The 25819-nt window shown below is 34.7% G+C and overlaps 3 protein-coding genes across 4 annotated transcripts in view; 1 reads left to right on the top strand and 2 right to left on the bottom strand.

The window, feature by feature from the left end:
* Positions 1 to 5081: 5081 nt before the first annotated feature.
* Positions 5082 to 11260, bottom strand: LOC132200731 (serine/threonine-protein phosphatase 6 regulatory ankyrin repeat subunit A-like). Of its 2 annotated transcripts, none has more exons than XM_059626404.1 (8): positions 11180 to 11253; positions 9863 to 9972; positions 9646 to 9811; positions 9389 to 9594; positions 9120 to 9295; positions 8928 to 9060; positions 8679 to 8877; positions 5082 to 8627 (listed from the first exon to the last, which is right to left on the bottom strand). In XM_059626404.1, exons 2-8 carry the CDS (start codon positions 9924 to 9926, stop codon positions 5435 to 5437), a joined length of 4137 nt encoding a protein of 1378 aa, XP_059482387.1. In that variant the 5' UTR covers positions 9927 to 9972; positions 11180 to 11253; the 3' UTR covers positions 5082 to 5434. The 2 variants fall into 2 exon arrangements, with proteins under 2 accessions (XP_059482387.1, XP_059482386.1); XM_059626403.1 differs by having other exon boundaries at positions 5083 to 8627; positions 11217 to 11260.
* Positions 11261 to 14694: 3434 nt separating this feature from the next.
* The window catches only part of LOC132199980 (uncharacterized), a 50265-nt gene continuing 39140 nt past the window's right edge, over positions 14695 to 25819 (top strand). Inside the window, exon 1 of the mRNA XM_059625115.1 lies at positions 14695 to 14828. The gene's annotated coding sequence lies outside the window, so the exon portion shown is untranslated. The remainder of the gene's footprint in view (positions 14829 to 25819) is intronic.
* Positions 21765 to 22701, bottom strand: LOC132200690 (perlucin-like). The gene is made up of 4 exons (XM_059626353.1): positions 22548 to 22701; positions 22423 to 22489; positions 22267 to 22366; positions 21765 to 22210 (listed from the first exon to the last, which is right to left on the bottom strand). Exons 1-4 carry the CDS (start codon positions 22637 to 22639, stop codon positions 21903 to 21905), a joined length of 567 nt encoding a protein of 188 aa, XP_059482336.1. The 5' UTR covers positions 22640 to 22701; the 3' UTR covers positions 21765 to 21902.

Genomic DNA, 25819 nt, shown 5'->3' with positions numbered 1-25819 from the left:
GTTTAGCGGCGGCCTCGAGAAAATTATCTCTTCTTTCTTCCTTCGTCTCTCGGCCGCACCGATTCATTTTTTCCCATCACGGCAGTGCTTGTTGTTGATTCACACAAAATCCAGAGATCTTTCAATGTGACCATCGTAAGAGTAACGAACGACCGAATCAAATTATTCATTTCCCAGACCAAACTGCGAGCGGCGACCCCTGCCTCGGTGTAGATATTCCAATTAACTAAGGGACGCAGGGCCGCCTCCGCAAACTTGTACGAATTCAGAAAGTGGCAGAAACTGAGTGTTGAGATTTTCAGCGCAGAAATTAATTAATTGCTCTATGACGATGAAAAAAAAAACAGAAATATTCGGCGCTGCGAAAAGCGCCCGTGCGCAGATACGTGGTGTATTTATTGCCCCTCGAATATTATGATTATTACGATTATTATTATGTATAATGAACCACAGGGCATTGTGAATAATAACAATATTTAAACGCGCCCTAAGCTGTACTGTAATATAGTGTTTCTAACAAAATATATAGTGGAGCAGTTGGAACGACTGTTTCAGTTGAAAATATGTGTGATTGTCTTTTAATTTACTCATCAAAACCATGAAAAAAAATAGCATAGCAATATTATTTTACAGAAAATGTAAAAGAAAAAACATAATATAAGATGGTTTAGTAAAAAGTTTTCAATTTTAAGTTAATTTAAATTGATATAAATCAAAATCTTAAATTTTTTTATTTTTTTTAAATATTTATTTATACTTTTTTGATTTAATAATATAATAACGTAATTAATTTTTATATGCCACTTATCAATTTCTACCCAAAATGTTTTTTTTTTCTTTGTATATTTTAAATATATTGATTATGTGTTAGCAATTGCAGTAATAATAATATTAAGAATTCAACCATTCATAAGTTCATAAACCTAGTCAAGGCGATTCAGTTTGTTTTATTTATTATTGTAGAATGGATAGGAATCTATTTTCTCCTATAAAACGGCTATAAATTTAAATTTAAAAGTCGTAATTAAAGGAATAGTCCAAAAGATTTTGGCGATTAATATTAATCAATAATTGTAAGAGAAGAAAATATAATAGAATGTCGTGTCGGTTTTATTTTTATAATTTAGGTCCACACTGATTTGTAACGAAAAGATGAAATCCTAAAGGCAATTAAAAAAGTTATAATCTGCGTGATATAATATTTTCATAATTTCAACAAGGATTCAAGTTAATTTTGAAAATTTTGTTCAGCCGTAAAATTGGTTGCTATGGACTAGCACTGAATTCTTAAAAATTAAAAAAAAACAGCCATTTAATTAATTTATTTTTATTTAATGATGGTAATTACAATAAAAAGTAGGGCTCCGCTGTTCCTAAAGGTCTCATTGTTTATGAATTTTTCATATCTTCCGTCTGTTGAACCTTTTCAGAATAAAATATGAGGCAAAACCAGAGAAGACAATAGTTGCTCAACTGAAAGTCAATGAACAGAGTCCCAACACCCAGCGCTGACGTAACCGCATGAAAAATCACGGCTGCAACACCCAGCAAGTAAAAATTTATGAAATGCATTACCGCGTAGCTCCCACGCAACTTACACGTCCGCCCGCCCGCCCGCCTCTGGTTTTATCAAACTGCTTTTTATGAATTGCATTCTATACACGAGAATGCAAGCGTTTGTTTTATTTATGGTCAGCATCCCGGCAGCGCGGAATAACATCCATTACGACAACCGCGACGACGCAATCATCAATCAAATCTCACGTGCGGCTAATGTCATCAGCCCATCCATCTTCCGCACTTGACTAATAGGCCTCCGCGACAATGACTCGAAAATATTTTGTGGCTTTTTCGAAAGGATTCCACAGGGAGATATTTGGAGTTTCTCTCACCACCAAAAACTCAGCGATGCGACCAGAAAGAAAATACATGGAAAGTAAAACTTTCAGAAATTATTTAATAATTACAGCAAATTGCCATTTAAAGATCAACACTGCAGCACGCATTTCTCACTTTTAAAACTATATTCTAAAAAAAACTGATTTGCTTATTGATGAAAATTAAAATATTTTGCTTGTCTCTTGCATATAATTTAATGTTGTATTGATAATTTTTCATCTGACCCAAACCAATTGTAATACAATATGCTGTAAATAAAGCTTGCAAAAATTCAATTTTGTACATGTAAAATTTAGTTAAAAATTCCCAGGTAAGCAATATGTCTTAGAAACACTTAAGTTGCAGGTGATGTTTTTAAATTATAGGACAGATTTCAGTGTGGACAAACATTGGTATTGTATAAATTTTTTAATTTAATTTCTTTTCATAATCGTTGAAGTGACTGGTTTTCAAAGAAGATAATGCGAGATAATGATAGTTAATAGAAATTTTTTCTATACAGTTAATTAATGTTGTAGTTTTCCAACATATAAATTTCAATTATGTTGAGAAAGAACAAGCATTAATTAAAATTGAAAATTCTCCGAAAAAAATTTGCATCAAATCAATATTCAAAAGTGTTTAAGAAAAAATGTGACATACAATATTTAAAAAATTTAAGGCGATTTAAGAGCTCTGCTTGTTTAGGTTATCTAAATGAGACTCGTTCCAAGACTATATGTGACAGTAATTTAAATTCTATTTTGATGGCCAATATCAAATAATTTATTTCATTTTTGCAAAAAAAAAATGCTGGATGTATTTTTGCCACTGGTTAACTGTGAAAATCAAAATGACAGGCGTTTAAAAGGAAGTAACATTGAAATTCCTTCATAGCAAAAGTCTTTCGTGCCGCAGAAAAAAGGAAAAAATTGTCAGGATTTTTTTTTAACTGCCTTGTAAAGTGAAGAAGCCGCAGTTCTTTCCATCTCTGCTAATGTTCGCAATTAGAGGAAGCGGCAGTGAGTTATGGGACCTTGCTGAGTCAGCAAAAGTTGGAGAAGAAAAAGGAGCAAGGTAATTAGGAGAGTGTCACTTTTGCTCTCTCTTTGTTCAACGCCGCACAATTACTGTCGTTGGCAAACACATCTCGGAACACAAATACAAGAAATAACACGCGCGTTCATCTGCTTAACCCAGTTTCCACTCGCACATCCAGGAAAGAGAGTAAAAGTAGCGAATGAAAATTCTCCCTCGCTCCATATAAAAGCCGAGCAATTAAAAATTAAAAGCGCGCACAACGAGCACCATATTTGCATTGTTGCAGCGTTTTCTGAGGGAAATAAGAATTAATGATAAATCTCCGACACTCGGCGCGTGGGAATTGTTTTTTTCTTTGTTTTACTCTGGAATCAGAGTATAGAGCGAGAGTGACATTTCCAACTCTTGACATTAATTAACAACATTTGCTACCTATAGACTGGTTTCACACGTAATTGCCCTGGAAAAAAATTATAAACGCGCACGCTCACGCTCAAATTGTTATTTTTATTAATAATTACAGTAGAAATGTCAGACTCGTGTGCATGAAACATAGTAATATTGTATGTAAATAATCATCTCTCGAACACTCTCGCCGTTTACATATTCTTTTAATATTTCCGCTTGCATCGGTTGGTCAATATAACAATTAACCATCAGCTGAGGAATTATCTCGCTTGAATTATCGCTCGTTTGTGCTGTTGCATATTTTACCTATTTACGGCGCAGTGCAAGGTAATAAGACTCTATTTTTGTAAGTTATTTACTACACGAAGGCGGCCTTTCGAGGACTTAATTTTATCGTAAATCTTGCTTAGATTCCCGTGTGTAAACTCATTATACTTGGGCTCTGCAAAGGTTAATATAGGAAATTATTCAATTAACCTGCATTCTGCAATTTCATGAGAAATATGTTTTATAGCAAACCATGATTGTTTTTTGTAAAAATCCTATTTAGTAAAATTATGTTTAATCTATATTATAAAATAAGATACTAATATATTTAAAAATTATGGTTTGAAGAGCGTTATTTGATTGTTTAAAATTTTTATTTAATAAATTTTGTTATTTATAAAATTTATTATCAAAATTTTTTTCAAGATAAAAATTCTCTTCAACATAATCAACATTATTAAAGGTAAGAATTTATAATTTTTTTGTATAATTACACGAATTGGAAAGACAATAAATTGTTTTTCTATACAGAATAATGCTTTCACTGCGAATTCAGAATTTTCATTATGCTATTATGTGCTGCATTAGCCCCTACGATTCTTATATATTATAAATTGTACCAAAATTAAAAGGATTTAAAAAATCCATCCAACATTATTTTTTTCCAATTCCTCATTGTAGATATATATCTTTAGAACCACAGGTGGAATGACTATCAAAAATTATGCCTGAGCGATTCGATTTGAATAAAAGGCCATCAGAAACTCGGACTCCTTTCCGTTCCCATTAATCACTCTCTGGCCGTTCTTTGTTGGCGAACAAAACCACCCCCGAAGATTCTCTCTCGTACTCAAGTATCAGCTCAAGAGAAGCTGAATGGAAAAAAGACGGAGATCCACGATATGAATATAATACCCACGGTTCGCTCCATCGCCCGCCCGGCTGCATTATGTTATTTTCCAGATGCAGACGTGCAACCACAAAAAATTAATTTGATACCTTATTGTTGCGCTGCTTCTCGCACTCATCGGAATTATTTTCTGATACGCACTAGTGGTAAAAGAAATATGTCTATTGTACTAAAATGTAGAGCTGAGGTGCTAATATGTAAATGGTTTGAAACCAGTCTCTGGACTTTGATATAAAATCACTTGTCCTTAGATCTAAAATTTACCATCTTGTGGATACTTCTCAAGTGGAAATTCAATCTGAACTTAAAATTTAATTTAAGATAGCAGATCATAAACAAACGAATTTACTATTATCAGTGAGGACAGTTACTTGACAGTTTAGTGAGTTTAGTATTTTTTTTATACATTAATGAAAACTAGACACCAAGCAAGAGTAAAGGAATTTGGCAACAGCGCCGTGAAAGAGAGGAATGAATCAATTAAACACATTACGATGTAATTGATTAGATGAAATTAATACAATTTACTTTTTAAAGAAAAAAAATTCAAGCGCCATAGCAGTCATAGCACACTATAACCTTCTAAAATTCAAAATGAAACCACTTAAATACTTATTTCATTGCACAAATGAAATAAGTTTATTAATTAATCCATTATAACCACTTTCAAAGTAAATAATTGTTGTAATAAACACGTGTATTGACACGTATTTAACCTTTAACCTTTGGAAGAAGAAATTCAGCCACTGTGACGTGTTTTTTAACAACTACTTGATGAAAAGCCATAAACTGCATTCTTATTGTATCTATTTTATTGTGAAACAGCGTGATATTATTATTGATGTTACATATTAGTATTCAAAGTGGCACCTCCTAATAAGCTTTCATTTTTTAAGCTAAAGCCATCATTTATTTCCTATAATTACAGAATTACATGGAATAATGCCACACACCATCGATACATGCCAATTGCCAAAGCGTTTGCTCTTGATCTTCATCCAACAAACTCAGCCCATGCAGCATTATGTGTTCCACTAAAAATTTAAACATTGCTTCGTTTGACGAATTTGCTGCCACTTTGAGTGGCGTATCATTATTTTCATCGGTTGCGTTGACTTCTGCACCTTTTGAAAGGAGATATTTAGCCACTGCGACGTGGTCTTTACTAGCTGCGTGATGAAGGGCCGTTCTTCCTAATTGGCCTTCCTTTTCCAAACAGAAGGCATTTAATCTTAAGAAGTACTTGACAATGTCCAATTTTCCTTCAAGACATGCCAAATGCAAAGCGTTGTCTCCATTTCCGTCCACAGCACTCAAATCAGCATTGTGTCCAACTAAGAATTGACACATTTCTTTGCTTGATATTTGTGCTGCAACATTAAGAGGAGTGTCTTCATTTTCATCACGTGCGTTGACATCTGCTCCTTTCGAAAGAAGAAGTTCAGCCACTGAGACGTGACCATTACCAGCAGCGTGATGAAGTGGAGTGTAACCATTTTCGTCGCGTGCGTTGACATCTGATCCAGTTAAAAGAAGGAGTTCGGCCACTGAGACATGACCATTATCAGCAGCGTGATGAAGAGGTATTTCATCATCATCGTTTCGTGCGTTGACATTTGCTCCTTTTGATAGAAGAATTTTGGCCACTGCTACGTGGCCTTTACGAGCTGCGTGATGTAGAGGCGTATCATCGTCATCGTCACATGCGTTGACGTCTGCTCCTAATGAAAGAAGAAGTTCAGCCATTGCAACTTGATCTTTTCTAGCTGCTTTGTGAAGAGCCGTTCTGCCACTTTGACCTTTCTTTTCAACACTGAAGTCGATTAATCGTAACAAATACATGGCATTTTCACGTGTTCCTTTGAGGCATGCCAGATGCACAATATTCTCTCCGTATTTGTCAACTGAATTTATATCAGTGCCCTTCTCCACTAAGAATCTACACATATCTTCGCTTGAAAATTGAGCTGCCAAAATAAGTGGCGTGTCATTATTATCATCATGTGCGTTAATGTCTGCTCCTAATGAAAGAAGCAATTCGGCTACGGCGATGTGACCTTTACCAGCTGCTTTATGAAGAGCCGTTCTTCCTAATTGGCCTCTCTGTTCCAAACTGAAGGCATTTAATCTTAAGAAGTACTTGACAATGTCCAATTTTCCTTCCAGACATGCCAAATGCAAAGCGTTGTCTCCATTTCTATCCACAACACTCAAATCAGCATTGTGTCCAACTAAGAATTGACACATTTCTTTGCTTGATATTTGCACTGCAACATTAAGAGGAGTGTTTTCATTTTTATTACGTGCGTTGACATCCGCTCCTTTTGAAAGAAGAAGTTCAGCCACTGAGACGTGACCATTACTAGCAGCGTGATGAAGTGGTGTGTAACCATTTTTGTTGCGTGCGTTGACATCTGATCCATTTGAAAGAAGGAGTTCTGCCAATGCGACGTGACCATTATCAGCAGCACGATGAAGAGGCGTTTCATCATCATCGTTTCGCGCGGTGACATCTGCTCCTTTTGATAGAAGAATTTTGGCCACTGCTACGTGGCCTTTACGAGCTGCGTGATGTAGAGGCGTATCATCGTCATCGTCACATGCGTTGACGTCTGCTCCTAACGAAAGAAGAAGTTCAGCCATTGCAACTTGATCTTTTCTAGCTGCTTTGTGAAGAGCCGTTCTGCCACTTTGACCTTTCTTTTCAACACTGAAGTCGATTAATCGTAACAAATACATGGCATTTTCACGTGTTCCTTTGAGGCATGCCAGATGCACAATATTCTCTCCGTATTTGTCAACTGAATTTATATCAGTGCCCTTCTCCACTAAGAATCTACACATATCTTCGCTTGAAAATTGAGCTGCCAAAATAAGTGGCGTGTCATTATTATCATCATGTGCGTTAATGTCTGCTCCTAATGAAAGAAGCAATTCGGCTACGGCGATGTGACCTTTACTAGCTGCTTTATGAAGAGCCGTTCTTCCTAATTGGCCTCTCTTTTCCAAACTGAAGGCATTTAATCTTAAGAAGTACTTGACAATGTCCAATTTTCCTTCCAGACATGCCAAATGCAAAGCGTTGTCTCCATTTCTATCCACAACACTCAAATCAGCATTGTGTCCAACTAAGAATTGACACATTTCTTTGCTTGATATTTGCACTGCAACATTAAGAGGAGTGTTTTCATTTTTATTACGTGCGTTGACATCCGCTCCTTTTGAAAGAAGAAGTTCAGCCACTGAGACGTGACCATTACTAGCAGCGTGATGAAGTGGTGTGTAACCATTTTTGTTGCGTGCGTTGACATCTGATCCATTTGAAAGAAGGAGTTCTGCCAATGCGACGTGACCATTATCAGCAGCACGATGAAGAGGCGTTTCATCATCATCGTTTCGCGCGGTAACATCTGCTCCTTTTGATAGAAGAATTTTGGCCACTGCTACGTGGCCTTTACGAGCTGCGTGATGTAGAGGCGTATCATCGTCATCGTCACATGCGTTGACGTCTGCTCCTAACGAAAGAAGAAGTTCAACCATTGCAACTTGATCTTTTCTAGCTGCTTTGTGAAGAGCCGTTCTGCCACTTCGACCTTTCTTTTCAACACTGAAATCGATGAATCGTAACAAATACATAGCATTTTCACGTGTCATTTTGAGGCATGTCGGATGCAAAATCTTCTCTCCGTATTTGTCAACTGAATAAATATCAGCGCCTTTCTCCACCAAGAATCTACACATATCTTCGCTTGAAAATTGAGCAGCTAAAATAAGTGGCGTGTCATCATTATCATCACGTGCGTTGATGTCTGCTCCTAATGAAAGTAGCAATTCGGCTACGGCGACGTGACCTTTACTGGCTGCTTTATGAAGAGCCGTTTGACCAAATTGGCCTCTCTTTTCCACGCTGAAGCCAGTTAATCCCAACAAATACCTGGCATTTTCCAATTTCCCTTCGAGGCATGCCAAATGCAGAGCGTCGTCTCCAAATTCATCCACCTCACACAAATCAGCGCCGTTTTCCACCAATGATCTGCACATTTCTACGTCTGAAAAGCGAGCTGCCATCATGAAAGTCCAATCTGATTGGGGTTCGCTGGAAACTTCTGTCTCTGATACGCTTCTTAAGAACGAATTAAAAAGGTGAAAATTTTTAGCTAAAATGAACCTATACTTGCAAATCACGAAATTCCTGTGAGAAGAGTTATTTTCCCCGGTTGTGTGGCAAATCTCTTGCAGGTTGCAGTGAGCTGAATGTTGGAATTTTGTGAGAAAAACTTCAAGCGGCTCGTCTTTGTCAAGGTCGTCCACCATCCTACAAATTTCCTTCACAAACCACGTGCCATCCTTCGTACTTCCGAGGGACGTATTCGCTAAATTTTACTGTTTAACTTTATTTCAAACCATTAACATTAAAAATCACTTTCAACTGAACTGACGAGGACCAAATTATCAACTCGTGGAGTGATAATAAACCTACTAGATGTTTGGTTTTCGTACTCTGGGGAACTGTCTTTTTCGGCATTGGAGAAATCGTCAAAGTTTCCTTTGCTAGGCTATTTGTGATGAAATTACAAAAAAAAATATTCCGATTATGAGCGATATTATATCTTACGCCAAAGAAAATGACATTGAGTTGATCTTTTAAATCTGGTGTATTTTTAATCGCTTCAAATATTTCAGTGGTCTCAAAACGTTTGTAATTTCCATCACTGTCCATGTGGTCTGTCAGGATGATATTATCACTCTTCACATGCGATAGAAGGACGATAAAGAGAACTGCAGGCACAGCTATAGAAATATTCTTATTCAGCGATATTTTTTCAAATAATTATTTCTTTAGATAGCATTGAAATCATATGCATTTGATGTAAAATTTCTTACCAGAAATTTCGAATAGCTTGAGGAGTTCTTGCTCATTTTTCAGTATTTCGAGTAGCTCTGCTGCATTTGGAGATGCAATTTCCTTGTAGTTACAATTTCTCTTGAGTTGAAAGGTTTTCCTCAAATTGGCGAGGTCATCTTCAATGCTATTGCGCTTCATTAGGCTGTCATTTTCAAATTCGTAGCTGACAACCAAAACACACGCCCTGAAATTAAGTTGTGTAGAATTAAAAAAAAAAAAAAATATATATGCAAACTTCTTTAAAAAAGTTAGCTCTTCCGAGTCTTCCACATTCTGGTATTCCTCGAAGATCACCAGTTTCCGTTCACGAGAGGAAGTCCACAGACGTAGGAAAAGAAATACGATCAACAGTCCAGCACAAAACAAGAATGCCATGTTTAATCCTTCCGGTTCTTGAACCTCTAAAAAACCTGTATGAGCATCTAGCATATTAATTTAAGAATGAAGCAAACCGCTGTTAAATAAAGAGGACTTTTCACCGCATTCTGTTTGTGAAACATCACAACTTTGTTCCATTTTGCAGATTTTTATTGGCGTGTCAATATAGTTAGCATCACTATAACTGAAATTAAAAAAAAAAAATCACTGTATTTTATCGTTGACAATTTTGGCGTTATGTGTTATATTGAACGTTAAAAAAAAGTAACGTTGATAATTCAGTTTGAAAATTTTAATTTTCCTTCAGTAATAATTCGTTTGAAATCAATATTATGTAGCCACGTTCTAGTTAATTCTACATCGTTTAAGTTGTTTCGATGGCAGCCGCATTTGAAAAATATAAATTTTGTCGGTAAATTCCAATGGAATAAAAAAAAAACAGGTAATCCTTCTTTCAAAACCTGAAAAACGAGAAATATACGAAAGCTTTGAAAATTAAATTTTAAATTGTTCATTTTCGTATTGAATTGCAATTTTATTAATTTTTTAATGTATTTCAATTACTAAATATTCTGCCGAGTTCAAATTAATAATTCCATTTCATCATCATAAGCATAATTATATGAAATATGTTTTTTGTGTGTGCCAAAATATAAAATACTGTCCAAGGTACAAACTATTCATTTTATCATTTTATCTTATCAGCATAATTTTAGTAATATTATAAATAGGCTAACTTTGCAATTCAGAATTTTTAGCATCTCTTACATTGTGTCAAACAGTCTTTTAACCTTGAATGATTGATTAAATTATTATCGAAAAGGACTAACTACTGAGAACGATCTTGCACTGGGACGCGAGTATATGTAGAATGAAATTTTAAATATGTTGTTTTTTATGATCAACGCTCAAACGTGTAAAAAAAACTAGCCCTATCAGATTAAAATATTCATGATAACCTATTTTTTTAACATTTAATTTAGGAAACCTAAAAATTGAGATTATAATTTTTCCTGTTCCTTATTTAGATAGAATTTGAAGAAAACCTTTTCAGACAAACATTGCGACGCTCAACAACTTTTAAGGTAACATGATAGGAAAAATTTCAAGATCAGAAAAACATTTACCAATGGATAAATGTTTATCATTTAAAAAAATTAAATCAAAACCTGTGTCATTTTGTCAATTTGCAATATAACGCATCCCTATGAAATTTCTATTTTGCGTTTAAAATCTCAGTTAAAAAATGTGGTTATATACAAATATTTATACTTTCTACGAAGAGATGCTAAAATTAGCAAAATAGGTCGCTTGATCAGCAAATATACCAGCCAAAGTTTGAATTCTGATGGTCAATTATTCGCAATTCATTATGATGAGGACTAACTCACCTACGAATGCTATCTTTTCAAGCAATACTTATCTTACCAGTCCGAAAGTCACCTCTATTCAATGCAATGCACACAGTATAGATGAACACGTAACGCAAATTGTTCGCAATTTTATAGGCCTAGCTAATCTTATCTTTTTCTTAGACTGGGTACATTCAGATTCAATATAATAGAAAGTTGGTCGTTGCTTATATTTGATGAATTTTTTGTCTCACAAAGCCACTACAATTTAAAACAATTGATCATTTACACAGGCTATTTACAATTTTTACACATTAAAAAAAATTGGATTTAAATTGCATAATTATCAAGGCTGGTTTCCAATTCGCCATTACGTTATTCGTTTACGCATTACGTTGTTCGTTTTGCCAAGGAAATCGTATAAGCCGTTTCCAATTCACCAAAACGATACACGTAAACGGAATCCGAGTACAGCAAAACGTATAAGCGGTTTCCGATTCGCCAAAACGTACTCCGTAAACGTATTACGAGTGCCGACAGTGGTTTCCAATTCGCCAAAACGGACTCCGTAAACGTATTACGAGTGCCGACAGTGGTTTCCAATTCTCCAAAACGTAGTACGTTTACGTGCAACTCATTACGAGCACCAAACGTGCTTCATACGTGATACGTACGTCGTTTTAATAAAAGTGCAATTCTGAATAATTATAATTGGTGCTTGTAATGAATTCTTAATTATATCATCCATTTGAGCATTAAGTCCTTCAATTAGAGTTAATTTTCCACCAATTAAGTTAATTCGGTTATGGGGGTGAGCAGGGGTGAGTTGAAGGAAATTAGTTTTATGTCAAGTGCGTAACATGATTATAGGCTAAAATTTTGTGAGGAAATCAATGGTGTATATGATTTTAATGAAAAATGTTAATTTCAACCCTTAATTAGCAATTAACTCGAATACAAACAAATTGAAGTGCAATACATGACTTTAGGGTGAAATTTGAAGCCCAAGCGATTGCCAGCATAAATTTTGCGCTATCAATTTAATTTCATCCCCTAAATTGAAATATAATGATGTCCACACAAATTTTAGAGCGAGACATGTTTAAATGGTAAAATTTGACGCCAGATCGTTTGCCAGAAGTGATTTTGCTCTACAAATTTAATTTCAACCCCTAATTTGAAATTAAGTGAAATTAACAACAATTTCAGAGCGAGATATGTTTGAGTGGTTAAATTTGACGCCAGATCGTTTGCAAGAAGTGATTTTGCACTAAAAATTTAATTTCAACCCCTAATTTGAAATTACGTGAAATTAACAACAATTTGAGAGCGAGACATTTTTTATTGGTAGATTTCAAAGCCAGGCCGATTGCCAGGGAAAATTTGGAAAATACTATTTATTTAATTAATTTTCAACCCCTAATTCGTAATTTTATGGAATTAACAACAATTTAAGAGCGATAGTTGTTTTATGTATGTAATTTTAATGCTAGATTGATTTTCAAATGTTATTTTGCACTTAATTTGCTTAATTTCAATTTCAACCCCTGATTTCCTTATTTATTAACTAATGTTTGAATTTTTTAGTTAAGTATGGCAATCAATGTGGCTCTAAATTCTAAATTCGCTAAATTCAACTCATAATACTCATATCATCAAGTCTCGCTCTTAAATTGTTGTTAATTTCATATAATTTCAAATAGGGGTTGATATTAAATTTTTAGAGCAAAATAACTTCTCGCAAACAATATGGCGTCAAATTTTACCACTTTAACATGTCTCTCTCTGAAATTGTTGTTAATTTTGAGTAATTTCAAATTAGGGGTTGAAATTAAATTTTTAGAGCAAAATCACTTCTCGCAAACAATATGGCGTCAAATTTTACCACTTTAACATGTCTCTCTCTGAAATTGTTGTTAATTTTGAGTAATTTCAAATTAGGGGTTGAAATTAAATTTTTAGAGCAAAATCACTTCTAGCAAACGATCTGGCGTCAAATTTAACCACTCAAACATATCTCGCTCTGAAATTGTTGTTAATTTCACTTAATTTCAAATTAGGGGTTGAAATTAAATTTGTAGAGCAAAATCACTTCTGGCAAACGACCTGGCGTCAAATTTTACCATTTAAACATGTCTCGCTCTAAAATTTGTGTGGACATCATTATATTTCAATTTAGGGGATGAAATTAAATTGATAGCGCAAAATTTATGCTGGCAATCGCTTGGGCTTCAAATTTCACCCTAAAGTCATGTATTGCACTTCAATTTGTTTGTATTCGAGTTAATTGCTAATTAAGGGTTGAAATTAACATTTCTCATTAAAATCATATACACCATTGATTTCCTCACAAAATTTTAGCCTATAATCATGTTACGCACTTGACATAAAACTAATTTCCTTCAACTCACCCCTGCTCACCCCCATAACCGAATTAACTTAATTGGTGGAAAATTAACTCTAATTGAAGGACTTAATGCTCAAATGGATGATATAATTAAGAATTCATTACAAGCACCAATTATAATTATTCAGAATTGCACTTTTATTAAAACGACGTACGTATCACGTACGAAGCACGTTTGGTGCTCGTAATGAGTTGCACGTAAACGTACTACGTTTTGGAGAATTGGAAACCACTGTCGGCACTCGTAATACGTTTACGGAGTCCGTTTTGGCGAATTGGAAACCACTGTCGGCACTCGTAATACGTTTACGGAGTACGTTTTGGCGAATCGGAAACCGCTTATACGTTTTGCTGTACTCGGATTCCGTTTACGTGTATCGTTTTGGTGAATTGGAAACGGCTTATACGATTTCCTTGGCAAAACGAACAACGTAATGCGTAAACGAATAACGTAATGGCGAATTGGAAACCAGCCCAAATGTAATTTTGAAAATTAATTAATTAATACTTGTCAAAGAAAAATTTATTTTCTTATAATTGCTGCTCATAACTTATTTAATAGTTTATATTAGTTTTTCCTTTTAAATTTAATCAATTTAGTTTTTGTTTAAATTGGCAATATAATTAAATAAAAAATTATAACTAATAGCAATTTTTAATTTAAAATTTTGCTGCATATACAAATTTTGTTTAAAAACCGATATTTTAAATATTTTGTATTATATTGATGCTGTACAAAATGCTCTGCACAGCATTATATTTAATATAGAGAAGAATTGCATTTCAATGTAAAATTTAGATAATTTACAAATAGAGATTGAATCTGAATTAATATAAAGCATTACTAGCATTAGCTTTTATTGACTAATGGCTTGATATTGCCAAGCAATCTCAATCTCTGAAGCGGCTGCCCATTTGCAAAGTATTAAGAAAAAACAAAATCACAATTCAGCGCAGTAAGTCCGAAAAAATATAAATCTTGAATTTAGGAAACTAGAGCATTAAAATTATTTCAAAAATTGTAACTAGTTTATTTATTTTATACATTTGCAACTGCGCATCAGGTTGGAGTGCAGATGGCGTTGGTGCTCGCTTGAAGGTAAAGGTGTCTGCAAGAAGTGGAAGACCCACTCTTTCTCTCCCGAGACGCTTCGGCTGGCATTTGGCGCGCGACCGCCGACTCTCGACGACGCTCACGTTCAGCAGGTGCTCGTTTGATTGCTTGCCTAGCGAATTCATCTCGAGGACTACAAAAGACGCCGCAGCTCTGCAATACAACGAGTGAGTTTTTCCACATTAATTTCGGTTCGGGACTTCTGAGAAATTTTAATGCTCGCCGCGCGTAATTTACGACTGCATTATTATTTATACTGCATTCGTAAATTGCCCTCTTCACTCGTAAATTTAAATTTGACACTCGGCAAACACTGAAATAATAATTACACTATTCCATCCCCCCAGAGATGGAAATTTTCTTTCTCGGAAAGATTTTTATTTTAATTTTAACAGAAAAAAAATCAAAGAACATCCAAGGTTGAATTTTATTTTATTTGAAATGGAAAAAAATTCAGTTTCTCTCTCCTTTTAATGCTGAATAATAATAAACGCGTGCATGTAGCGCCGTCAATAGCTCACCTTCAGTGGAGCAAAAAAGAAAAGCGAGACGTCTCGCCGCCTTCCTTTGACGCCGAAGTAGCGGTCGGAAAATTTGATTTCTAATTTAAATTGAGAGAAGCTGTCGTGTCGATTTTGCCGCGCGCGTTTACTTTTAATTGGCAGCGGCGTTGACAAGGTGCTCCGTGTCACTCACGCCGGCGTAAATCTGGAAAGCAGGGCTTTTTCATTGAAACGTCAAGTCGATGACAAAATCGCCGCCGCGATAATGAAATAATGCAGCCTCGGCGGCCGCGCTACTGCGGGCGGTAATTAAATGATAATGGCGCGCTGCATCGAAAGTTCATAAATCTTCTCTTATTCCTCTCTGCTCACGGCGAATTATCCGAGGAAGATACACTGCCCGGTGTTCATTATCGTTTAATTACCATGCCCATTAGCATGTACGTAGACTGACGAGGTGTGAACTAAATAAAAATTGTGCTCATCTTCACTTTTTATAAATAAAATAGAATAGTATAAACGATGTGTCAGTACACAAGAAAAGAAATAAAATTGATCAAAATTCAATATCATTTCAATTTGTTATCGATTTTACTGTGAACACATAACATTGTTATTTTATAATTTTTGATGTTTATTTATTAAATGTTATATTCTATTTACCTTACACTTTTTATCACGTTTAACTTTTTCCTTTAATTTAAAAATAATATATGTGACTGCACCTGTGGTCGTAAATCTAATGAAAAAAATAATTTTCTTCCCAGTGTTGCCAAAATTATTCTATTGAAGAAAAAGAGGTTACTATAACCTTAGTCAACTAATTAAGTACATAAAAATTGAAAATAAAAAGATTTTCAAAGGTTCTGCGTTACAGGTTATGCCATTTGAGCCAATTTAACATCTTAAAAAACAAAAAGCTTATTATTAAATGTGATCAAAGCTTTAATTTTTGTGCTTATTTTTAATTTTTATATTAAAACTAATTTTTAACTGAATACTTCGAAAAATAAATTTTTTGTAACAATTTTTTAGTAGATAAGCAGAAAACAATATTAAAATGATGTTAACATTGCTATTTAGTAAAAATAGAAAATAAATAATTTTTAACTATACAAATTATAATTTCTTCTGAAACGTTCAATTTAATCATTAGAAATTAAGAAATTGAAATCTCAAAAGCCAAATCATTTTTACTGTTGTTTATTTGTCTAAATTAAATAAATCATGGAACAAACAAATTAATTTTAGGAGGGAAGCATTATCAGTTGCTGGAAAAAGGTACCACCGCTAGCAAAGGCTGTGATTTAATTACATCATACATATTTTTTTTGATACAAATAAGATTGAACACTCGTCGTGGCCATCGAAGTCTGCGGAATGCATTGGCCGTGCCGTCGACCGACTGGTGCGTTTTTGCCGAGAGAAAGAGCAGAAAAAGTGGAGAACTAATTGGACGGGTGATTTAATTAAGATCGATCAATCGAATGCTCTCGCTGATGATCTGGCGGTGGAAATTTTTATATTTTTGTCGGGCCAGCAGACACGCAGCTTGTAACTATTATTGTTAATAATGGCGATTATTATGATGTCGGCGCGTTGTGCTCTGCAATTAGACGCGCGTAATGATGATTTATGAAAAGCGAACACCTTGGCCAAGCATCGTTTAATAATTGCACTTTATCCCCCCTGCAGCTGCGTTTACTTTGAATAATGTGTCGTGTCTGTCGGTTCACAATTATTATGACTGGTGAGCCGTGATATTTGTCTTGGCGGAAGGCCAGAGCGGAATTTATTGCCGCCAGATTTTATCCGGTGAGATATGCTAGGGCCACTCGGGGTTATGCACTCTCGTTTTTATCACAAGATATATATTATGCATTTTTTAATTTTTTTTCTAACTGTTAAATTATATTCGTTTTGCGCGTCAGAATTATGAGCGACGAGGTCGATCTGATAAAGTGCGCGGTGTGCAGCACGCCTTGCAATTAGTGCTCACAATCCGTTTAACTTTTAACTCCAACGTGCATGGGAATTATATTTATTTATTTTGCGAGGGTGGTTGGACTCGAGAAAGTAGTATCACTGTGTAGCAATTACACGAGTACTGTTAGTAATTTATTATATCGGATTTCACGCATGTTCAATAAACGTCTGACAGCATCAAGCAATGACAATGAAATATTGTAAATTTAACTGAGTTGATTTTCTTGTCAGTATTTAATTTACTGGAGGTGATCAGTTAAAAGCTTATTTTTACTCTCCATTCATACTTTATTTTTATTGAGCTTGTACGAAAATTTCACATTTTTTCCAAATTTTCCAAGGAAGGTAACAACTTCGGCTCAAAATTTAAGCTGTACAATATCTATCACAATTATAATACCAAATACATTGAAAAATATGTAAGAACCATTTTAATATTTTTAACGTTTTTATGAGAACTTTTGTCATTTGAAATCTATATCTGGTGCAATGAACAAATAACTGACGTTTCAACAAGATACATTCACTGGACGCTAATATGAGTGTGTCTCTGATAAGTAATAAAAATCTTACTAAATCAGATCAAGTAAAAATTTCGTGTATCAAATAATTAGTGAGTATTCAAGAAAGTTTTTTTGAGCTACTTTTTATGAATATTTATGGAATCTTAATTACTTCTTCACTGCATTTAATGTATTTCATTTCAGTTCATTTAATTTTAAAAAGTAATTGGTATTGCTACTTTCTTACTATCACTTATTATGTACTTAAAACTCTCCTTGCTCTGAATTCCACGCTCGAAAAGTTTGCCAAAGTGTGATCATTTGTTATTTAATAAACTTTCATGGCAAAAATGAGCAGAAATTGAGATTTTGGATGTTTTTGCTGACATCTTCTCTTTTTTCCGGTTAAAAATTTTTCGTACTGATCAAGAAAAATAAATAATAATAGCTTTAATTTAAAGTAGATCTTGATTCATGAATACATTAAACGTCATATTTGTTGAAATAAAATCCGGCTTCCTCGGTGGAGATGAGCAACTTTATTGTTTCTGCATGATACAGAAAATATGACCACCTCGAGTGCCAAAAGGTTCCACAACAACAACTTCAAGAACCTATACAGAAAATTAAACGTCATCTCTCTTTCTAAAATTCTTAAACTTTTTCATGCTTTCTTAATGCTTTTTTTATTTCTAAAGTATTAAAGAAATTCACAAATCGCTGTGATCTAATGAAAAGCTTACAGCGAGAGGAATTTTTACTCATATACTACAAGAAAAATTTTCATTGTCACTGTTTGATTTACGAGGATTAAAATTGCTGTTACATAACTAAAATTAAATTTAATTTTCAACTTAGTAAGGACGCTTATATATTGTTATATTTTGTTAACAAATTAAGAAATTTGCCTATGGATCAAATTTGTATTTATCAGGAAGATTGAAGCTTGTTCATCAAAGGAAATTTTTGCATTATTATCTTTTTATTTTAAATTAATAAAAAAATCGAGACCTTTCCATGTCATAAGTCTCTAAAATGATAAAAGAACATACAATGATAAATCTTAATCCTGATGGTCGCATCAAAAAGCTTTTTCTGTTGATGCTCCTCTAATTTACGACGACAAGACGACCGAATTCTGAAGCGTCCTTTTCTATTTTCCGCCGTGTTAAGTGCACGCCTGCATGTTCTTCATGCGACTTACTGCTTACACAAAACAACTCCGAAATATAAAATAATTTATCCGCTCATTTATCAGCGGAGATGTGCGCGCATGATAAATGTGTTGGCTTCTTCACGCGCCACACAAAAGAAAAGAAGGAATGCTGCTGGCCCAAGACAAATATCGCGCGCTGCTGCAGCTTCTGCTCTTTCCACTTGATATTCAAATAACCCTCTCCTCTCTCTCTGGTGCATTTACTTTTATTTATTTCTGTGTGCGGTGCGGTGCACTCTCGGCACAAAGTGCACGAGGAATGCACGGAGATGAGTATCAAACAATAAATAAGCGGACAAAGAGGTGACAAGAGGGCGTAATCACGACAATGCAGCCGCACGAGAAAGACGCAGATATACAAAAAGAAAAGAGACACTCGGAGATGAATCTCTTTTGGTCGTGCAATCATTTTTTTACCAACTGTTCCTTCTTGGCAATAAACTGCGTTGGTTGTTGAGGGAAACATTTGATAAAAATTAAAAGGCGAAGAAAATTCTAAATAAAATAAAGTCATTTTTCGATATTCATAAATATTGCATTTATTAAAAAAAAGGTTAAAACAATGGTCATGTGGCAAATAATGTGCAATATCAAGTTTTCCTGTAAAGCACAGCACTTGCAAACAATTAAATTGAAGCCTTGTACATAAATTGCTACTAAACTTATTTAAAAAGTGCATGTAACATTTAATTTTATTTACGTTAAATTATATACAATAATTTTAAAAAATAATTTACAATTCATTGTTTTATTATATTTTCTTAAAGCAATTTTAAATTTTTCTTTGTTACCTGATTATGTTTTTTTAGTTTATCAGTTTATTTTATTAGCAATCACTACTAAAAAATCAGTTTTTAAATTAATATTTTATTTTCTGAAAATAAATTTAGTTCAACCTTGGGCATTGATCATGAAGTATTCTTAATAATAATACCTTGTTCCAATCCAGTCTATGTGTTTGTCTTTAAAATAAATAAATTCAACCAATACATAATCAAATTATATCATCAAATTCAGGTCAACTTTTGACTTAATTTCACAGTAGTTTTAATTCTTAAGAAAAGTTTTAGTACTAATTGGTATATTTACCAAGACTTAGATTTTGTTTTTCGAGTTGCATATCCAAATGATCAAAGCTGCCCACGGGCGCTCATAGTGGAAAATTCTCATGGGCATTGAAGAATTTGTGTTCATATTTACAAAGAATGATAAAATTCGATTTTCCGTGTGTCTTGCGGATTGTGAATTAAACATTATGCCAACTGTAAAATCTTAAAAAATGTCTTTTCGCAAAAAATGGCACCTTATTCAAAATGAAGTGTAAAAAAGGAAATAAAATATAATGAAAATAAAACAATTAATGTTCCTCACGATAGCAAAAAACAGTTTTACTTTGTTATTGAATTGAAATTAGATAATCTCCTGCTCTTGTCAAGTGTTCTGAAAGGGAATCTCATTTGTGGATCACAACACATAGAGCAGACGCAGCGCAGAAGTGCTAATCGCGCGAGATGGTTTTCGCAGAGAAAGTAAAGAGAGGCAGCTGTGTCCGTCAATGAAAGCGAAGAGATGCGTTTTGCCGATACCGAGAAAAGCACAACGATATTTTCATATATGTGCGAGCGTGACCACAAGAGCGCAGATAAGGAATAAGAAGCGCGCACAACAAACAAACACACACTTTTATTTTCCTTTGCGAGAGTGAGTTCGCATTTAATGCCATGGTCACTGCACATTGTTGCTCTTAACCTTTGCGAGAAACACTTCGCTCTGCGTTTTCCTTCAAGACGTGCCTTTTATTTGCGTACACTCTTCACGTAATCTGCCTCCTCCCCGATTTTTTCCCGCAGAAGTATCAATTTCCCGGCCGTTTCGTTTATATTCCCAGGAAATGCAGTTCATTGGCAGCAGAATGCGAAAATATAATATAATACGCGCACTGCGGCTTTTCTGTTTATTGTCATCCCAACTCACGCACCAAGGCACATGAACTTGAATCCAGATCCAGATGTTGACCGCAAAAAATGAGCTTTTTATTTTTAATCATTCATTCAAAAATCAAGAAAATAGATGGAATCAAATAGACGGAAATTATAAATACTTTTTTCCAGTTTCTGATCATAAATTTAAAAAAAAATCCCAATCAAATTCAGTTGAATTTTCTTGCATAACAAGCAAAACGTGAAATTGCTTTCCTCTTCACAAGTTGAGCTGTGAGGAAAAGAAAAGTGTTGGCTAAATCACTTGGAATCCGCCACACGTAGGACGGTTTGAGAGGAATTTATAATCTGTTGATGCATCCGACTCCACTTAAGCACTCGACCGAACTCCATTTTTCAACAATTGTGTCACTCTGTAATAAGATTAAACGGACGCACATATACGAGAGATTTTCCGCTCGCCGGTGGAATAAATTACATCGAAATTAAATCTGGTCGGCGCGGTAATGCAGCCGAAGAACAAGGCCGAGAGTGCGTTCATAACTCTCCTCGACTGGCGTCTGCCCCGCGAAGGCGCAACAGCATAAATAAATATGAGGCGGTCTGATATGATATCGCTCGCAAAAAAAGGGAGCAGACACACACATTTTCTCGGCCGACCAACAACTTCATACACAACCAGTTAGGCTGCATCTTGCATGCACTCAAATTGGCGCTACACCTCAATTTTTTTTTAATAGCGTTTTTTTCTGTAAAATATGAATTATTTAAAAGAGGTGGATGCATAAAATCAATTCGTTGCTTTTATTTGGGACGTTATATATTTCATAACTATATTTTTTTCAGTGGGAATTAATGATAAAAAAATAATTTAAAACATTTTAAAGACATTTTTCTCTAACCCTAATTTATTTCATATTAGGAAGGCAGAATTCTACTTTTCACTAAAAGGCCATTTATGAAAATTTTTGTATAATATATTTATTGCAGAACAACAAACAACCAAATTTTTGTTGCTTTTTGAAGTGGTAGAAAATTGTTATTATACAAAGGTATTTAAAATTTACTTTTTCACTGCTGCTAAATAAATAATTTAGTTTTTATTTTTAATTCCTACATGCAAACTCTTTACTGGATTTGTGTTATTTGACGCCAGTTTGCAACTTGGGCAAATCTGTTCACAAATGAAATTGATTGTTGTATTGCAGGGCTGGTCATTCCAAAAATTACCAGACGCATAAGCAAACTGCAAACAATTTTGGAGTGTTCCACCACTAGGCTGGTTCGGGTGCCAGTCAGAAAAAGGCCCAATCGCTTCACCGATGCTGTCCCAGTACCACTTTCCCTCTACATACATATCGTTGCCAGATGTCCAAAAGGGAATTCCCTCGTGGTTTGTCACTGAAATTATTTCTTAATTTATGCAGGGTTAGAGAAATTAATAATTATTTACTAACATATGTAGCCTTTTAGAAGATCATTCTCCTCTTTTGTCTCGATGCTTACTAAAGCTAAGCCCATTGCTTTGCAAGCGTAGTTGGCAGAAAACCAATCGAGCTACAAAAAGTACAAAATTTTGTACAAGCTAAAAAACTGCACTTATTGTTAGTTACCTTGTAAGTGGGAATTTCGTAAGTACGATTTCCAAGCACAACTTGTTCTCTGGCCCCTCTCGCATCTGTATTGATTTTTACAAGTTTAATTAAATGTCTGATCTACTGAAGAATAACTCTTTCCTTTGATAGAAATTCGAGGTACATTCGGACTTAATCCAATGGCCAAAGTCACTAGAAAAAACAAAGAGACACACTTAAAGATTGCTGCAGCCATCTTGGCTATGGAGAGACAACGAAAGCCACTTTTTTGTCTTTTGCGCACTAGTATGTTGAGTTATCTTCAAACAAGCTTTGATAATTCTCAATAATCTCAAAAGAAGTGGCAAAAAAATAATCAGCATTCATTGAGGGACTTTTGAACATCCGCCGTGTATGAATTGATTTCTTGAGAATCATTAATCTTGTTTGATATTTTTTTTGGTTATTTGCCCAGAGAACAGACAAAAAAAATCATTTTTTTTCTATTTTACTCTTTAAGATGTGAAAAAATTTGAAAAAGGCAAGTGAAAATAATTTTCTACATGTCAGCAACAAGTACGCTAAATAAAAATAAACGATTTAATTGCATTTAAAAATTTTGCAACAGATAAGTTAGTTACTAAATTTTTTTTTTTAAAAAAAGGACGTGATTGCTGATCATAATTGCCAGACAAAATACTGTTAGGATTTGCTATAAACTGAATCAATTATGATTATTTTCATCTTATCTTGAGATTCAACACAGATAATGGAAATGGAAAGATGAAGAATATTTTTTTTCAATAACACGTTTAAAATATTTTGTAAATTCTTTAGCAAAAATTGCGACAGAATAATAATCTGAGTAATTCATTATAATTGGATAATATTTGTTTGATAATGTATTAATTTCAAAATAGCCACTAACTTCACAATTCCATCTCTTAAAAAATAATGAAATTTTCTTTAGTCACGCCTCGGGTGAGCCGGCGCGCACCCCTCGCTTTTATTCTGCTTTATTTCTTTTCGCGCGGCGCTCGTAAAGCAATTCTGAGAAAATGCACCACCGAGGTGCACCGCAGAGGTCTGCGTTAATTTATTCGTTTGCTTGTCTGCAGCGAGTCTAGAGAACTCACAACACATTAGCCTTAAGTGTTCACTTGAGTGTGATGAAGAGGTTGAACCGCGCGTCTGGTAGAATAAAAATCCCTACATAAATTTCTCAAACACGTTCTAGGATTTGCTCTCTTCCTGCACCGCCCACCCTTTTAATAAATAAATATTGTGTTGGTACTCGCGGCCGCAATAAATATATCACACACGCGCGCGCGGACCTTTGTATAAAATAATGTACCGAGTGTGTACAAGTATGTACTTTATGGACCATAAATTATTGCTGCGCCGCAAAGAGACGCTGTAAATTATTGATCGGGGCTCGGAGATTTTTTCGCCGGGACGAAACAATAGAGTGGACAGCATTTTTTTTTCTGCACTCCAAGGTTGCATTTTTCATAAACATGCGCCCGACTGCATAATACAATGGGTAATGAAATCAGCTGCATCTCTCTTGGCTAAATTAACTGCACTTAAAATGTTTTGCTCGTTCGATGATTTTTTTTTCATGTGTAATCTGGCGGCGTAATCGCGATCCATTGCGTGCCTAATTTGCCGCTGCTGCATGTGCGGGACACGAAATTGCTCTCAGACTTAGCGAATTCTTCTGGAACATTGCCGTGGAGAATCCAGAAGCCGCTTCCTCTCTCACTTCAAACTGCTTTCAGGCATTTTCAGTAACCACGAAACCCAATCCATTCATATACAACTTCATTCTTTTTAACAATTAATGCTAGTTTTTATGTATTCAGTGAGGAGTATAATTGCATGCAAAAAAGAATGATGTTTACTTTCTTTAGGATAATTCATAAAATTAATTTTTAACTCTAGATTTTTCAATACATTTAAAAAGTGTTCCTGGAAATTTAATTTGATAATCTAGTTTTTTATTAAAAGATAATTAAATCAGGTTTGCATGGTTATCATCAAAATGAGTCACTTGTTTACGTCAATAGATTTCACCTGACATAAAAATTATATTAATCAATATTAGATACAAAAAAACGTGCAGTTACTTAAATTTGGAACAAAGATACGGCAAACAACCCTCTGTGATTTTAAGAAGATAGCATTTAAAAAATTTTGAATGAATTTTTCGATAATTTGCCGTTTAATCATACCAGTATGTTTTGTGAAAACTTAATTAAAAGTGCTCTTGGGTGTGTTAATAAAATTAATAGATAAGATAACTGTCTACAGTGGAGATGAAAAACTTCACAAAGGATGAATAACATATTATTTTATGCTTGTCATAATCTAAAATTTGTGATTAGATTATTCATATTTTCTCGGCTATTTTTGTTCATCAAAATAATTTCAAGATTCAAAATCATAAGAATTTTGAAGGAAAAAAGATATTCTGAATGTTATTAATTTTTTAACTATTCATTTGATTACAAACCTCTTAAAAGACTTTATTTAAAAATTTTCAACTAAAATGTTTGCCATATTCGGTGAAAAATCGGAATTATGAAAAGGTCATAGACCGCGTTTTACAGAAAAATGTCTTTAGCAGCGCGTATAATTCATTATGCAGCAGAGTAAAATTTCAACATATGCAAATGCGAGAGTATGACTTTATGATTACATTAGCGCTCGGAACAATACACGCTATAGCAGCAGGCTGGGTTAAATAATAATCACTTAATATAGCGGAGCAGAGGGCAGGCGCGGCCGCCGACGAAAGCGATGAAATGTAAATTACTCTGTGTGTGGAACAAAGAGCGATATCTCATACACACGCTACAATCTGCAAGCGAAATGCACAACCGTATTCGAATCACAGAACATGATATAATGTTTCAAGAAGTGCAGCCCCCTTGCCATTGACCTTTGATTGTCTCCGCGAGGTGCTTTGTTTTGTGCAGCCGGCCGCGGTCGTTGGGCCGAGCAAGTCGTGCTGAAAGTAAAACCCTCGACAATAAAACGACGTGTCAAATCAGCAGGATAAAAATTGCCAATAATTGGCGTCGCGACTCTCTTTCGCGCTGCGGGAAATCGCCGCAAAAGCGTTCGTAAATTTCACGCTGACTCTCTCGTGGCGGCTTTTTCTCTTTTATTATTTATTCGTCCGAGCCGCAATAAATAAATTCAAACTCGCGCTGATTATCGCGACGACCGAAGACACTCTTTCTCTCTCTCTGGGCTGGCCGTCTCCAGTTTCCGTCATGCACTTGACCCCGGCGCTGACCCTTCGCCTCTCCGCCAACTTGTTTGTTTTCTGCATCTCGAAATGCATGTTGGGAGAACAAGGAATCTGCAACCCAAGCATCCCGAACGTTTCGAGATTCTTTTGCAAACAAACATGGAACGCTAACAAAGG

This window comes from Neocloeon triangulifer, unplaced genomic scaffold (genome assembly GCF_031216515.1).
Source record: "Neocloeon triangulifer isolate White Clay Creek 2 clone unplaced genomic scaffold, ASM3121651v1 ptg000014l, whole genome shotgun sequence".
Classification (NCBI taxonomy): domain Eukaryota; kingdom Metazoa; phylum Arthropoda; class Insecta; order Ephemeroptera; family Baetidae; genus Neocloeon; species Neocloeon triangulifer.
This window is presented reverse-complemented; position numbering and strand designations above follow the sequence as displayed.

What these genes read in the sequence shown, in the direction of transcription:
- LOC132200731 (XM_059626403.1), bottom strand. Translation starts at nt 9,926, where the DNA reads ATGGAACAAAGTTGTGATGTTTCACAAACAGAATGCGGTGAAAAGTCC. An exon ending in CCTCGTCAGTTCAGTTGAAA is followed by an intron (nt 8,878 to 8,927) that starts GTGATTTTTAAT and finishes AGTAAAATTTAG; the next exon opens with CGAATACGTCCCTCGGAAGT. An exon ending in AGGAATTTCGTGATTTGCAA is followed by an intron (nt 8,628 to 8,678) that starts GTATAGGTTCAT and finishes TTCGTTCTTAAG; the next exon opens with AAGCGTATCAGAGACAGAAG.
- LOC132200690 (XM_059626353.1), bottom strand. Translation starts at nt 22,639, where the DNA reads ATGGCTGCAGCAATCTTTAAGTGTGTCTCTTTGTTTTTTCTAGTGACT. An exon ending in GTACCTCGAATTTCTATCAA is followed by an intron (nt 22,490 to 22,547) that starts AGGAAAGAGTTA and finishes AAAAATCAATAC; the next exon opens with AGATGCGAGAGGGGCCAGAG. An exon ending in TCTTCTAAAAGGCTACATAT is followed by an intron (nt 22,211 to 22,266) that starts GTTAGTAAATAA and finishes AAATAATTTCAG; the next exon opens with TGACAAACCACGAGGGAATT.